Genomic DNA, 16,687 nt, shown 5'->3' on the forward strand with positions numbered 1-16,687 from the left:
TTATTTTGACCTCTAGTAGCTCAGTGTTCTCTCTTCTACCATTTTCCTTTTTACCAACCTCTCCAAATGGAGCACCCTCTTTCACATGTATTTAAGCGCCCACTGTCGATGCAATAAAGTATAATAGGTTAGAGTTCAGGCCCTGAATCTAAGTTTTGGTTTGAAACCTAGCCCTATCACCTAGTAGCTACATGAACTTAGGTAATTAACTTGCCGTGTTGCAAATTGTACAATGGAGTTGACAAAAATAGAATTTATCTCACTGGGTTGTTGTGAGATTTAAATGAGTTATTACATATGAAGTGTCTGGAAAATAGTAAGAGTTCAATAAATGTTAGCTCCGGTCATTATTATATGCTAGGTTAGGTGTTGTGAAGGCAAAGAGGGAAAGTAAAAGTTGTGGTTTCTGTGCTTGTCATTAGCTTCTCTTTACTGTATAATCCAATCCATTCTTTACTTTCCTCTGCTTTGCTCTGCAAAAGGGCCAGACTCCTAAAAGTCATATTTTCCAGGCTCTTTTGCCAATTGGCTTCCTGCTAGGTTTGGTCACAAAGAGGTTCATATAAGATAGTGAGGTTGGGAGGTCGAGTCTCTCTCTACATGGGTAATGTTAAAGAAAACTAGAAGCAGACAGTAAAGTAGTAAAAACAGACTTTGTTCAGGAACTACTGCAATGAGGAAGAGAGACCTCAGTATAACCTGACTCACTTCTGAATACAGCATGGACAAGTAGGGATTCATAGCCAAGGGGCAGGTTGGGAGTCAGTGGGTGGAAAATGACTGAGAAAACATTAGGAATAAAAGGATACAGATTAGACATCTGACAAGATGCTTGCTGAAGGCAGGCTAGAAGGATGAAGAACTTGGTCAGATAAAGGGAGATATTGGGATGAGGGATTCTTTCCAAACTGACTAACAAGATTCTTGCTACAAGAGGGCGATGCATTTATAGAAAGATAAATGTCAAGGTGGAGACCTAGAGGACTTAGACTAACTAAATGTTAGTCAAAAAGAGAATGTTGGTTAGTAGCACCACCAGCAGAAGTAGTCTCTTCATCACTTCCTGTCTCCAAACAGAGCCCTTCTCCATGCTCACAGATCCCACTTGGAAGCTTCAGTTTTCAGCCTTCCTACCCGCTTTCCGTGTAGGGAGTGAGGCCAATATAGGCTATAATAGAACAAGACGAAAGGACATATTCCTGATAATGGGTATTATTTAGTACCGGATTCAACTGTGCCTGAAGATTATATATACGACTAGATTTTTAAATATACAAGCCTATAAAAAGACTCCGTTTTGCTTAAGCTTCTTTTGCTTGCCACTGCACAAGTCCTAATACAATGTCTACTAACCCCTAAGAGTTTGAATTAATGTCACAATATAAAGCAATTTGAATTTTCATTGGATACTTGTCTCTGAAAGCCATGTTACTAGTATTTATTGTCCTGCTAGGATTAAGAGTATATGAAGATGAGCAAGATAAATATGGTGCTTCTCTTTGATAGCACAATAACTAATTATTTTCAACAATGTTAAATTTTACTATAGTTATTTCTAAAATGTTTTCTCTGAAGATCTGAGCATCTTCTCTTAGTTGATGTCTTAAAACTAAAGGACATCTCATCCACTTTAATACAAGGACATAAACTAAAATGCAAAGTGAAATATTCGGGAGGAAAGTTTATTTTTGATAAAGTAAATCCCAAGCCTCCAGTTCTTTAGGAAACCTTCCCAAGGCAGAATTTTTAGTGCCATGAAATTAACTGTCACTACTGCAGGACGATTGTTTCTTCTGCTATTTGCCTTCTTGGCTCTCCTGTTCTCCACTTGCTTATGATTACACAAATTTGTCTTCTGATAATGGATGAGCCTCCTCTCCCTTTCAATCACTACCATAGGCCCCTAAAACTTGCTCAATAAATGTCCAAAGTTCATTTGCTTTGGGAATTTTTAATCTTTCATGGTTGGTGACAGTAAATTTATAATCGTAATGCAAGTGTGTGTGCCTGTGTTGTGAATATGTGTGCGTGATTTGTCCCTAAAATACATGCAGTGGCCTTTTAGTGTTATAATATATGGTCAGACTGTAGTTGCTATGGAAACAATAACCAAATTTCCCGACTTTTGAGGGCAGGGAGATGCAGCAGTGGCAACTGTGATCAGAGTAGTGTTATTGATGATAAAATCTAAGACTTTAAGGGATTTTTCTACTTTAGTGTTCAGGTCAGAGCAATCTGCTCTTTCCCTGTATCTCTCAAGAATACCCATCAGAACCAGGCTGAAGGCATACTAATGTTTATTATTATTATTGTATTATTATTCTAGAGACAGGGTCTCACTGTTGCACAGGCTGGTAAGCCGTGATGTGCTCACAGCTCACTGCAGCCTCGACCTCATGGGCTCAAGTGATCCTCCCACTTCAGGCACATGCCACAACCACAGACACGTGCCACCATGCCCAACTAATTTTATGTTTATAGAGATGAGGTCTCACTGTGTTGCCCAGGCTTGTAGCAAACTGCTGGCCTCAAGTGATTTTCCTACCTCGGCCCTCCAAAGCATTGGGATTACTGGTGTGAGTCACAGTGCCCAGCCTTATTGTTTTATATTCAGTTTATTGTGGATACTGGGATGAGGGACATATTGTAATTCTTGGTTATGTTTGGTATATAATTTTTATGTAGTATAAAATCATACTTTTTGATAACGGAACATATTTAGATCCAGACTAGTATATACACAAGACAATGTTGCTTAAGTCAGCAAACTTATGCTTTCATTTGAAATGTGATACATTGAGATTTCCTTTTCATTCAACTAATTAGCACAAGCTGATTAGTCAAATGAAGCACATTTAATACATTCTCTGATCAGAAGGAAACATTTTCTAGGACCCCCATGTCTACTGAGCAGCTTTTTTGTAGCTTCCTATACAGCACTAGTAGTTTTGAATTGTTAAAGTTTGGAAAATGCACCAAATGAGAAGCTCATCTATCTGTGTTTATTCTATTCATACCACACGTCAGGGATATTGGGAGAGGAATCATTGTCTTGATAGCTTAATGAGAGTGCTCTGTGCCCAGCAGTGTTAAGCTACATGGATATAACGATGGATAAGAAATGATTCCTGCTCCCAAGAACCTGCTTGACCACACAAGGAGAGAATACAGGTAGTGACTGCTCATTGCATGGGGAAAGCACAGGACGAAGGCCAACAAATACAGCCAAATACCAGTTATTCCTTGGAGTCCAGTGAGATGGGCAGATGAAGCTGAAGGGGAGGGAAAAGTTGAGATGGGACCTGATGGAAGGGCAGGCCTGAGAAAGAAGGCAAGGCTATGTTTAGTGTCAGTAAACTTCACAGCTTATAAATAGACTGCATATATTCTGTTGAAAGTGTCAAGTATCATAATAAAATAGAGAGATGCAAGCAAATCGTATAAGACATAGAAGAGACATGATGAAGTGGTTCAGGGACATTGAGTACATTGGCTCCACTGAGGAGGCACAAGGATCTAAAATATTTTAGGGGAGTTGTCAGGGCTGTAAATGATTAGGAAATCCTGGCTTTTGTAGACACTAGATGACATTGAAGACAACATGGCTTCAACTTTAATGGTTTGAGGTCGAGGCAAAGGCCCTATAATCGTGGTGAACAGTAAATTATCACCAACTTCCTAATGATAACAAGTTAGTAAATGCAGATGGAATTTGGTTGCAAATAAAACCAGCTTGAGACAAACATGAAAGGCCCTGTGGAATTATAGCTGACATTTTGTGGTAGTGAGAACTTGTTGGCTCTTGTTTACCTCTTCCATAGCTCTTTCACTGGGTTTTTATCCCTGGGCTTTTTCCCTGAGTTATGTCGGGTCTAGCCTTTTCAAGTGAATATGAAAAAGAAGGTCTTTAAACCTATTTTGCTTATGAAATTGTATAACATGTGTAAATATGTCAGTTTTTTTTGTTTGCCAATGGAGAGCTTTGAGTTATAGACAGTTTTATTCATACTGAAAAACTGGCCCACCTTGATGTCATAGCGATAATGACATGGTCTTTTCAGCTTCTCAATACTCAGTAAAATTGTGAAGATGGATTTTAGCATTGTCAACTCTGACGCTTTGTTTGGTAACACTGTGGGTAATGTGTATCTCAAAGTCAATGTACACTGTGTCCAATGCAAGGCAATCACAAAGTGAGATGTACATTTGGCATAGGTAGAATATACACATTGTGTGTGTACATGTGTGTGTTTGCTTTCAAAATCAAGTTATATTCTAAAATTGAACAGTCTTATAATCTTTCTTTCTTTTTCAAAGGATCTTCTTAAAAAATGCTACTGTGCCAAGGCATCTTACCTCTTCCAGCAGGATAAATTCTATGATGTGAGCTATGACACAGGAGACAAGTCTATCCAATGTAGCAGAAGACCAGATGCATTCAAGTTCTGGATGACCTGGAAGGCCCTGGGTACATCAGGCCTTGAAGAGAGAGTTAATCGTGCTCTTGCTTTATCTAGGTACTAGCCTCTCTCTCTCTGTGTGTGTGTGTATATTCGTGACTGTCTATAAAGACCTAAGGAAAGTAATACTTCAAATGTGTTGCAAGTGCATATTTTCATTTGTGCATTCTTTATTTCATCCAATACACGTTTTCTCAATACCTACCTACGTGTTAGGAATTATGAACAGAGCAGTCCTACCACGTCTTTCCAAGATCCTAGCCTACTGAGAGATACAAATGGCCCTCCTTTCTAGCAAGGTGAGGTATAGAGTCCCCAATCCCAATCAGGAGGGCTCTCTAGTATGTTCTTGAGGAACACTAGCAGAGGCTCTTTGGAGGAAGTGACTTTCAACTGAGATCTAATGAAGAGAAGGCGATATCGTTTGGCTCTGTGTCCCCACCCAGATCTCATCTTGAATTGTATTCCCATAATTCCCAGGGGTTGTGGGAGGGACCTGGTGGGAAATTTGAATTGTGGGACCTGTTTTCCCCATACTGCACTGTGATAGTGAATAGGCCTCACAACATGGGATGGTTTTATCAGGGGTTTCTATTTTTGCATTCTTCATTTTCTCTTGCTGCCACCATGCAAGAAGTGTCTTTCGGCTTCCACCATGATTCTGAGGCCTCCCCAGCCATGTGGAACTGTAAGTCCAATTAAACTTTTTTCTTCCCAGTCTCGGGCACGTATTTATCAGCAGCATGAAAACTGACTAATACAGCAAATTAGTACCAGTAGAATGGGGTGCTACTGAAAAGATACCCAAAAATGTGGAAGTGACTTTGGAACTGGGTAACAGACAGAGGTTGGAACAGTTTGGAGGGCTCAGAAGACAGGAAAATTTGGAACTTCCTAGAGACTTGTTGAATGGCTTCGACAAAAATGCTAATAGTGATATGAACAATAAGGACCAGGCTGAGGTGGTCTCAGATGGAGATGAGGAACTTGTTGGGAACTGGAGTAAAATTGACTTTTGTTATGTTTTAGCAAAGAGACTGGCGGCATTTTGCCCCGTCCTAGAGATTTGTGGAACTTTGAACTTGAGAGAGATGATTTACAGTATCGGATGGAAGAAATTTTTAAGCAGCAAAGCATTCAAGAGGTGACTTGGGTGCTATTAAAAGCATTGTTTTAAAAAGGAAACAGCATAAAAGTTCAAAAAAATTTTCAGCCTGACGATGCAGTAGAAAAGAAACGCATTTTTTGAGGAGAAATTCAAGCTAGCTGCAGAAATTTACATAAGTAACTAGGAGCTGAACGATAGTCCTCAAGAAATGGGGAAAATGTCCCCAAGGCATGTCATAGTTCTTCATGGCAGCCCCTCCTATCACAGACCCAGAAGCCTAGGAGGAATAAATGGTTTCGTGGGCTGGGCCCAGGGTCCCCAAGCCGGGGGCAACCCAAAAAACTGGGGCCCCGCAACCCAACCGCCCCAACCAATGCCAAAAAGGGCCCAAAGAAAACCCAACCCCATAGTTTCAGAGGGTGCAAGTGCCAAACCTTAGCAGCTTCCATGTGGTGTTGACTTCTGTGTGCCCACAGGCTCAAGAATTGAGGTTTGGGAACCTCCATCTAGATTTCAGAAGAGGTATGGAAATGCCTGGATGCCCAGGCAAAAGTTTGCTGCAGGGGAGGGAGCCCTCATGGAGAACCTCTGCTAGGGCAGTTCAGAAGGGAAATGTGGGGTCCGAGCCTCCACACAGAGTCCCTACGGGGGCATTGCCCAGTGGAACTGTGAGACAAAGGCCACTGTCCTCCAGACCCCAGAATAGTAGATCCACTGACAGCTTACACCGTGCACCTGGAAAAGCCACAAACACTCAATGCCAGCATGTGAAAGCAGCCATGAGGGGTGCTATACCCTGCAAAACCACAGGGGTGGAGCTGCCAAAGACTATGGGAACCTACCTCTTGCATAAACATGACCTGGATATGACACATGGAGTCAAAGGAGATCATTTTGGAACTTTAGAATTTGACTGCCCCGCTGGAATTCAGACTTGCACGGGCCCTGTAACCACTTTGCTTTGGCCAATTTCTCCCATTTGGAATGGCTGTATTTACCTGATACCTGTATCCCCATTGTATCTGGGAAGTTACTAGCTTGCTTGACTTTACAGGTTCATAGGCAGAAGGGACTTGCCATGTCTCAGATGAAAGTTTGGACTGTGGACTTTTGGGTTAATGCTGGAATGAGTTAAGACTTTAGGGGACTGGTGGGAAGGCATGATTGCTTTTGAAATGTGAACACATGAGATTTGGAGGGGCCAGGGCCAGAATGACATGGTTTGGCTCTGTGTCCCCACCCAAATCTCATCTTGAATTCTACTCCCATAATTCCCAGGTGTTGTGGGAGGGACCCAGTGGGAGATAATTTGAATCATGGGGGCAGTTTCCCCACACTGCTGTCGTGGTAGTACATAGGTCTCACAAGCTCTTTATCAGGGGTTTCCGCTTTTACATCACTCTTTTCTCTTGCCACTGCCACGTAAGAAGTGCCTTTTGCCTCCCACCATGATTCTGAGGCCTCGCCAGCCATGTGGAACTGTAAGTTCAATTAAATCTTTTTCTTCCCAATCTCGGGTATGTCTGTCGGTAGCGTGAAAACGGACTAAAACAGAAAGGGAGAAGAATGACCTGGGTGGAAAGAGCAGCAGGCCCAAACCTCTGGATGTGAGGTGATACAAAAGTCTGGATGTGACATTAAGGACCTGAAAAGCAGATCTGTGAGTTTTGGTGGCAGCTTAAGTCTTAAAGGGAAAGGCAGTGTGGAAGCACCAAGTTTACTTGCCTTGTAGTAACATTAAGAAATAAAGCTGTTATCACACTTGCGAGAACATTAGAAAAGCTTGAGAGATAGGTGCCAGACATTACTACTTGAATAGGACTGAACTGCTAAACTTAGGATCAGTGGTGGACAGGCCATAGCCAAATTTAGTTTTACATGTGTTTTGTGGGGCTTATACTGCTTAGGGTTAACTTCCATGGTGTTAAACATTCAAACATTTAAATATTTAAAATGCTTTTTTTAAAAAATAGATCTCAAAAACCTGGATTTTTTGTTTTTCTCAAAGTTTAGAAACTTCTCAATCCCACATGGTAACAATTAGCTGAACATGATGACGCCCGAATCTGGAGAAACACAGTCCCTGTCACTTCTTACAGTTAAAAACAAACAACAACAACAACAACAAATAAATCTAGCCTAGTAGCATAGAGGTACAGACAACCTGGATTCAAGACCTAAATCCTATGTGACTGGGGCAAGTTTCTTAATCTCTCTGCACCTCAGTTTTATCCCAAGAAAATGATAATAGCACATGTCTCAAACAGTTACTGTAAAGGTTAAAGAAATGGATACATGTAGAACACTTAGATCAATGCCTGCGATGTCCTACATGCTATTTAAGTCTTAGTTATTATTTACTTAACTGCTTGGCCAGTATAGACATTAGGCTTTGAACTCTGGTTTGGATAGTCTTTCCTTCTTTACTCCCTGTTAACATTTCACTTGGAAAATCATGAAGGACCTTCTTAGAGATTTAGAGCAATTTCTTCTTTCTATAGTGGGTATGGATATTCTGAGCAACAAGCTGTCTGAAACCTAATGTCTTAAAACAACAATTGTTTTCCCCCTAGAGGTCTAAATGTTGGCTAGCATGACTTTATACCATACCATAGTGGCTGGGGTATTTGAGTCTACTCTCCACATGTCTTTCATATATTCCTTGATCAGCATACTAGCCAGCACATATTCTTGAGATGGCCATGACAGAAGGCCAAGAAGGCAAACCAATTATGTAAGCCCACTTTAAACTCCTGATTGCATTATACTCCCTTGGTCAAAGAAAATCATATGACTAAGCCCAATGTGAAGAGGTGGGAAGTACCCTCTGGCAGCTTTTAGCAGGAAGAATTGTGAAGTTACATGGCAAAGGGCTTGGATGTAAAGACAGGTAAAGAGATGGCTTTGGCATTTTCAGAAGACGTTTAGAAGTCAGTAATTCTGGTGATTATGGGTATGAAGTAGTTTGAAAAACCTGTGAAAGTTATATGAGGACTCTTGGTAGTAAACAATGGAAACATTAACTCAAGGTATTATAAACAATGGTAATTTAAGGCTCTTAAGACTAGTGTAGTGATGACTTTTGGAAGGCTTGGTCTAAGTGCTTAAACAATATCAGCAGTCTTCAGTCTCTCTGCATCTTTCAGTTCTGCTTTCCTTCAGGTTGAGTTTATTCCTATGGGGGAAGGTGGCTGCAAAGAGTGTCAGATCTCTGTTCTTCCGGGTTCAAGATCAAAAGATGAAGTACTCCTCTCTCAACAATCTGAGGAAAGTTTAGTTATTTGAGAGTGAGGTAAATATCCATCTCTGAATCAGTCATGGTTTCCAGGGCAATGTGATGCTCTCAGTAGTAATGATGACTCACCTGCTCTCTCCTGGCACTGGGGAGAGTGTCAATTCCTTTTATAGAATGTGTACTGAGCCTAGATGACGAAGGTACCTTTGTCAGAGATAGGGTTAAAGTGCTTCTATTAGAAGTGGGGAGATAACCCAGTGGTGAGAAAACAAGACGGTCTACGGTCTACCATAAATTATTTATAGCTGCTCACTAAATTAGAAGTCCAGGAAGCTCTGTTCCCTTTTTGTGGATTTTCTTGCACTATTTAAATGGGGTAGAATCTCTGCATTATTTTGTCTAAGCTTTGAAATAATTCAATGGGAGGTGTTTTGAAATAAGGTTAGATATAAATATTTTACGATTGTATTTATTATAAAGTTAACATTCATCTCAGGGTGGAATTTAGTTTACGGTCTAAGAATACTTTCTAATTTTTGCAGAGAAATATCACAGGAGGATAAATGTTAACATTTCAATTCAACAAACACTTATTGTTTGTAAATGTTTGTCAAGTTGAATTGAATTAACATTTTAGTGAGCATTGCTGCAGACTCTGTGACGTATATTTAAATATTTGAAAAATAATCCCTCCTCTTTCCTGCTGTTACTTATAATAGTTTTTTTTGGCTTAACTTCCCACAGTCTTGATACCCAACAGTCTATTCCTGGGGTGGGCAAAAGTCTGCCTCCAATGCCAAGGAAAAGGGCAGAGTACTTTGAGGCATGTAATTTGGTATGAATGTGAAATTATAAACTTGAAGAGAATTTCTCTAGAGTAAGATTTGTAGTAAATTAGCAACAGAAGGGCTTTATTTTCATGATTTCTTTTCAAATTACTGATTCATTTGAAGTTCTGCTTTTTAGGAAAAACAGAGTATTTTCTCAATTCTAGGGTCTCTTGTGTTTGCGCTTAAGCCTATACGCAGTGGTGTGGCCGTAAATTGGCTTTCAGAAGGAAAAGCAAGCGCCAGTTGTGTCTTCCAATTTTCATGGTGCAAATATTTCTGTCACAGCAAATTGCAAGCTACCAATGGTTGTAGTTTATGAATTTCCTGAATATTTAACAGTGGACTCTCAACCACTACAAACTAGCTCTAGAACACCACTGGTTCTGTGGGCCATAATCTTAACTCTTCCAGTCTTCTAACCACGTGCCTAATGTGAAGTAGCATAATCAATTCAAAAACTCTCAGGGTCAAGATATTTCCCATGAAGCTCACTGATGTCTGGCAACTGGCCTCAGAGTTTACCAAATCAAAAGCATTTCACCCATGGTTGGAAGGCTCCACCTGGAATAATTTCTAAGTCACAGTAACATTGTTTTGTTTCCAAGAGGTGTAACTTCTTTCAGTAGATAACTCTAGCAAAGTAAAGCTGCATGTGATGATTGTGTTAGTATTTGAGGAGCACGTTATTGGCAGGATCTTATAGCTAAAATATCCACTTCCCTAGGCCCTAAGGTCAGGTCTCTAAAATACCGGAAAAGCTGTGCAACTCTTTTCCTTTGAATTCCATAGATTAATGTTTCTATATTCCTGAATCTAAATGGAGTTTAACTTTGAAGTTTTTATATTGACTAAGATTTAAGGACGATATTTTGATAGGCCAGTGATCACTTGCACTGATAAGATAGCCTTCTTCATCTTCCCCTGGGAAAGTAAGAGCAGACACTTTCAAGAGGACAATGATTCCAATTTCATGGGTTGTCAGAAATTTAGCAAGAAGGAAAAAATTAGTGCCTAGGAGACCTCTAAGGCTTTTCCTAATTTTCATTTGACCCTGTCAACCCAATTGAAGAGAGAACATTTCTCCCAGAAAATATTAATGGCTAATATGCTTTTTTTCTTTGGTTTGAAAATCAGCGACACTGAGAGCCTAAAGCAACGTGTGATTATTGAGCATAATTGAAACTCAGGGGGCTCAGGTTTAAAACCACCACTATGGCAGAAAACCAGTGACTGTATATTTCTGATATCTGCCTAGGAAAGTAAAAAATGTTTTACTATACAAGGTTACCTGTTGCTGAGGGCACCTTCTAGGCCTTTGTGATGGCATTCAGGTTAAGTGGATATCCACTAAAGGATAATTTTTCAAGCAGGCCTAGAAGAGTCATGTCTGTAAGTCTTTTCAACAACAACAAACAGCTCAGGAACTCCCACTCTGCTACTTTGTTTGGTCTCCCGAGTATCATTTATCTATTCCCTTGACACACAATCTCTGCAATCTCTCAGATGGAAATCACTTCATAGACTTGCATGGATACCGAGGGGTTTATTGTTATCAATATGGAAAAGGTGAGCAGTTACACAATGGTGCTTTTGTGCCAGTGTATTTCTCTAGGTGATGGGAGGTACAGAGTCTAGAAAACTAGGGAACAGTCTTTGTTTTTATTTTTATCTTTATATTGGTGATCTTTTTAAAAGTTACAATTACAGTAGAATAGAGCACGTGGGTGTCTGATGAATTCCACAAGCCATGTGATATGTGCTGATATATGCAGAGCATACGGAAAGCAGATGGAAAAATCTCAGGAGTGCTGGGAGACTCAGTGCATCAGAAGAAATTTCAAATGGGAAGATGAGACTAGGAGAGAAACTTGTTCCAAAGTGGTCCAGGGAGGCGCTAAGTAGCTGCTGAAGAAAGGGACTGGAAAGGCTATTTTCAGAGAGAAAAGAATGTCTTGCAAAAGGACAAGAGAAATAAAAACAAAAAGCGGGGGACTTATATAACCAATCTGAGAACTGAGATTCTCTAATGTTAGAAGCATAGTTGTAAGTAAAGGAAAATTGTTTTGTAGCAAGTTTACCATTATTGCATATGCCAAGATCAAGCCAGAATATTAATGTTATTACCACACAGTAGGATTGGTGAAACCTCTTATTTTTCTCTCTTCTATGCCAAGGTTAGTGGAAGAGACAAAGAGTTTTATGAAGTTATTATTGCTTTTCGAGTCCACTTACTTGAATGCCTTTTGATAGTAGTTTATGGTTTCGGTATTATGTCCCCAAACTGAACGTACCTTGTTTTCTGGCTTCCACCATATACGATTAGTTTATTAAATGTATTTTGTCTTTAGGCTGTTTTCATATATTGAAAACAAGAGTTGTGAGGAATAAATCGTCCCTAGAAACATAGGCAGAGGTGACTTCAAACATTTTGGCTTTCCTCCCAACAACTCATTTCATTTAAGCATTTATTTAAGAAGAGGATAGGGTACTTTATAGTAGAAACACTTCTAAACCAGCATTTATGAAAGTATGCTGTGGCCAGTAGACTTCCAAGAGATCTTAATAGATGATCTCTCAAAAAATGGTTCCATGGTTAAATAAGTTTGGGAGATGCTAACTGCTATATTATCCCTCTCTTGGAAATTCAAAGTACTCATTAGGACATTTAAAATTTTGAGAAGGCCTGTAATATAGAAGCATTTTTTAAAAAATTGTACTTTAAGTTCTAGGGTACATGTGCACAACGTGTAGGTTTGTTACATATGTAAACATGTGCCATGTTGGTGTGCTGCACCCATTAACTCATCATTTACATTAGATATATCTCCTAATGCTATCCCTCCCGCTCCCCTCCACCAGTCCCACGACAGGCCCCGGTGTGTGGTGTTCCTCACCGTGTGTCCAAGTGTTCTCATTATTCAATTCCCATCTATGAGTGAGAACATGCGGTTCCCCAACTATTAGTTTAGGGGAGGGTATGTGGCTCAGTCAACAAGTTATGGTGAAGACATCACTGTGTAAGATACTGTGAAGACTTCTGGGAAAAATATTCTTACCTAAATAGAGAGAACTTAAGTGCTTTTGCTATAGCCCCCTCCACTCTTGGGACACTGTTGTGTAAGGATGGGACATATGGAGTTGTAGCAGCTGTCTTGTGAACATGAGAGGAAACCTCCCTAACACTGAGCATGGCTAGCTGAAATTATAGTAAATAACTGGTTCCTGATATTATTGAACAATCCAACCAGCTTGACAAATGACCTTATGAATTAAGCCAAGTATACTTTTTTGTTCGAGAAGGGCTTATTCTGTCACCTAGACTGGAGTACAGTGGTCCAATTATGGCTCACTGCAACCTCCACCTCCCAGGCTCAAGTGATCCTCCCACCTCAGCCTGCTACATAGCTGGGACCACAGATGTACACCTCCACACCCAGCTAATTTTTGTATTCTTTGTAGAGATGGGGTTTCACCATGTTGCCCAGACTGGTCTTGAACTCCTGGACTTAAACTGCCCACCTCAGCCTCCCGAAGTGCTAGGATTATAGGCATAAGCCACCATGCCTTGCCAAGTGTACTTCTAAGTGTAGACAAAAATCTAATTGATATGCCTAGCAGTGTTCAAACTTATTTGATAGTAGGACTTTTTAAGTGGAAAACCAATTAAGATGGTATACCATGGAGCATAGTTTGAAAATTCTGGTGTAAGACCTTTGTTATCATAGTTAATAGCTGCATCCCCTCTTGCCTCAAATCACCTCTTTTCAACTCAGCTGGAGTGTTACACTGGGTGTATCAGTCCATTCTCATGCTGCTAATAAAGATACCTGAGACTGGGCAATTTATAAAGAAAAAGAGGTTAATGGGCTCACAGTTCCACGTGGCTTGGGAGTCCTCACAATCATGGTGGAAGGTGGAGGAGGAGCAAAGGCACGTCTTACATGGCAGCAGGTAAGAGACTTATTCACTATCATGAAAACAGCATGAGAAAACCCACCCCCATAATTCAATTACCTCCTACCAGGTCCCTCCCATGACCCACGGGGATTATGGGAGCTACAATTCAAGATGACGTTTGGGTGAGGGCACAGCCAAACCATATCCCAGGGCTTTACAGGCTCTGAGAGTGACTGCGATAGGCACATTACCCCAACACAAAGCCCAGATCTACACTGTTAGCAAAAAGTTTTAACCGAAATAATTCAGCTCTGTTTTAGGATGCCTTTCCCCCAGGAGCACCTTTAGCCAGTTTGACAGAAGCATTTTAAAATGATACTATGGTTAATACATGTAAGTTTTGTGTAGCCATAACTTGTTAGGGAAGGATTTTACCAATTTTATTGTATGTCTTTACATGCACGAGGAAATGGAGGCAGGCTCAGGAAGAGTTAGGAATTTGCCTAGATTCAAAGTTATTTAGCTGCACAATTAGAATCTTATAGTTATTCCCAAGATTTCTGGAGAAAGCTTTCTTCATAGCCTCAGTTCAGGATGAAATCATAGCATAAGCTTTTGAATTAACAGATTGCCAGTACATTTGTGCCTGAAAAGGTGAGAAAAAGGATGGTTCACAAAGCTTTTCTCCTATAGGTAGGAAGTATATACGTCTATTTGTTTTATACTTTTTAAGTTCTTTTCAAAAACTATACGAGAAACCACATGTATGAAACTTTCAAAAGATATAAAAAGCGAATGGAAAAGCCCTCACCCCCACTGCATCTTCTTTCCCCCTCCCTCAGGTAGACTAAATTTATGACGTATCCTTCCATATTTTGTTTGTATATACATGTGGATTTTTAAAAAAATGTTTAAAAATTGAATCAAATATCCCCGTTTCTCAGAACCTCACTTTTATCTTTTACTAATTTATCATGATCATCCTGTGCTTTAATTGAAGTAGATAATTCATTTTAATAGCTACATATTACATTATGTTGCTATAGTACATTTTAATTCACTATTAATTTCTGAATATTAAATATTGTTTCTAGTTATTTTGTATGGAATATACCTATACACCCACAGTACAGAGATTTAGATATAACAGCATATATGTGCACATATTTATATGTACCATCTATCCTTGATATTGATACTTTTCTTGGTAGACCAGCATTTCAAAACTGGTTTGCTCTATAAGAAGATATGAGTATTATTAAAAGGTTTGTAGCAGCTTTCTATCATATTCTCACCACCACTGGAAATTGTCACTGTAAAGTTTGTTTCCGATATCATTGGGAAACATGGTTAATACAGGAATCCTTCATTTCATGTGCTTAACCTTATTTTCCAGATATTGTGTTTTGGGGGGTTTTGTTTTACAAATTGAGGGTTTGTGGTAATCCTCCATTGAGCAAGTCCATCAGTGTCATCTTCCCAACAGCATGTGCTCACTTCATGTCTGTGTTAGGTTTTGGTAATTCTCATAATAATAATGTTTGAGTCATCAGTTCTCTTTGATGTTACTGTTGTAATTGTTCTGGGGCTCCCCATAGAATGCGCCCATAGCAGCTGGAAAACTTAATATTTATTGTGTGTGTTCTGACTGCTGTCCAACTGGCCATTCCCCCCATCTCTGTCCTTCTCTCTTTAGGCTTTCCAATTTCCCGAGACAGCAATATCAAAATGAGGCCAACAAATAATGCTACAATGGCCTCTGAGTGTTCAAATGAAGAGTCACATGTCTGTCACAAACTAGAAATGGTTAAGCTTAGTGAGGATGGTATGCCAAAAGCCAAGACAGACAAAGTTAGGCCCCTTGTGCCAAATAGCCAGTTTATGAATGCAAAGGAAAAGTTCTTGAAGGAAATTAGAGGTTCTACTTCAGTGAATACATGAATAAGAAAGCAAAACAACCTTATTGCGGATACAAAGGTTTTAGAGTTCTCAGTAGATCAAACCAGGCATGACATTGCCTTAAGCCAAAGCCTATTTCAGAGCAACACACTAACTTTCTCCAATTCTGCGAAGGCTGAGAGGGGTGCGGAAGATGCAGAAGGAAAGTTAGAAGCTAGCAGAGGTTGGTTCATGAGGTTTGAGCACAGAAGCTGTCTCCATAACATAAAAGTGCAAGGTGAAGCGGCAAATGATGGAGAAACTGCAGCAAGTTATCCCGAAGATCTAGCTAAGATCATTGAAGAATGTGGCTACATTAAACAGGTTTCTGATGTAGGCAAATCAGTCTTATATTGGAATAAGCTGCCACCTAGAAGTTTCATGACCAGAGAGAAGTCAATGCCTGTCTTCAAAAGCTTCAAAGACAGGCTGAATCTATTTTTAGGAGCTAATGCAGCTGGTGACTAGGTTGAAGTCAATGCTCATTTACCATTCTGAAAATTTGAAGACTCTTCAGATTTATGCTAAACTTACTCTGCCTGTACTCTGTAAATGGAACAACAAAGCCTGTGACAGCATATCTCTTTATAGCATGGTTTACTGAATATTTGAAGCCCACTGTTGAGACATGAGACTTACTGCTCAGAAAAAAAGATTCTTTTCAAAATATTACTGCTCATTGACAATGCACCTAGTCACCCAAGAGCTCTGATGGAGATGTACAAGGAGATTAATATTTCCATGCTTGCTAACACAACATTCATTTTACAGCTCATGGATCAAGGATTAGACTTTCAAGTCTTATTTAAGAAATATCACAGCTATAGCCTTACAGAATATATAAGTGATTCCTCTGATGGATCTGGGCAAAGTGAATTGAAAATTTTACGGGTTTACTCTTTTATACACCATTAAAAACACTGATGACTTATAGGAGGAGGTCAAAATAGTAATAATGGGGATATGGAAGAAGTTAATTCCAACTCTCGTGGTTGACCTTTAGGGGTGGTAAGACTTCAGGGAAGGAAGTCACTGAAGATGTGGTGAAAACAGCAAGAGAACTAGAATTAGAAGTGAAGCCTGAAGATGTGACTGAATTGCTGCAGTCTCATGATAAAACTTGAATGGATGAGGAGCCTTTTCCTATGGATGAACAAAGAAAGTGGTTTTGTGAGAAGAAATCTACTCAGTGAGCATGTTGTGAATCTTGTTGAAAGGA

General features: G+C 39.8%; 1 protein-coding gene across 1 annotated transcript in view; it reads left to right on the forward strand.

The window, feature by feature from the left end:
* The window catches only part of GADL1 (glutamate decarboxylase-like 1), a 140,035-nt gene that overhangs the window by 62,498 nt on the left and 60,850 nt on the right, over nucleotides 1–16,687 (forward strand). The window contains exon 11 of the mRNA XM_011985459.1: nucleotides 4,318–4,517. Within this exon, the coding sequence (XP_011840849.1) occupies nucleotides 4,318–4,517 (200 nt within the window). The remainder of the gene's footprint in view (nucleotides 1–4,317; nucleotides 4,518–16,687) is intronic.

Source organism: Mandrillus leucophaeus, unplaced genomic scaffold (assembly GCF_000951045.1).
Source record: "Mandrillus leucophaeus isolate KB7577 unplaced genomic scaffold, Mleu.le_1.0 Scaffold107, whole genome shotgun sequence".
Taxonomy (NCBI): Eukaryota; Metazoa; Chordata; class Mammalia; order Primates; family Cercopithecidae; genus Mandrillus; species Mandrillus leucophaeus.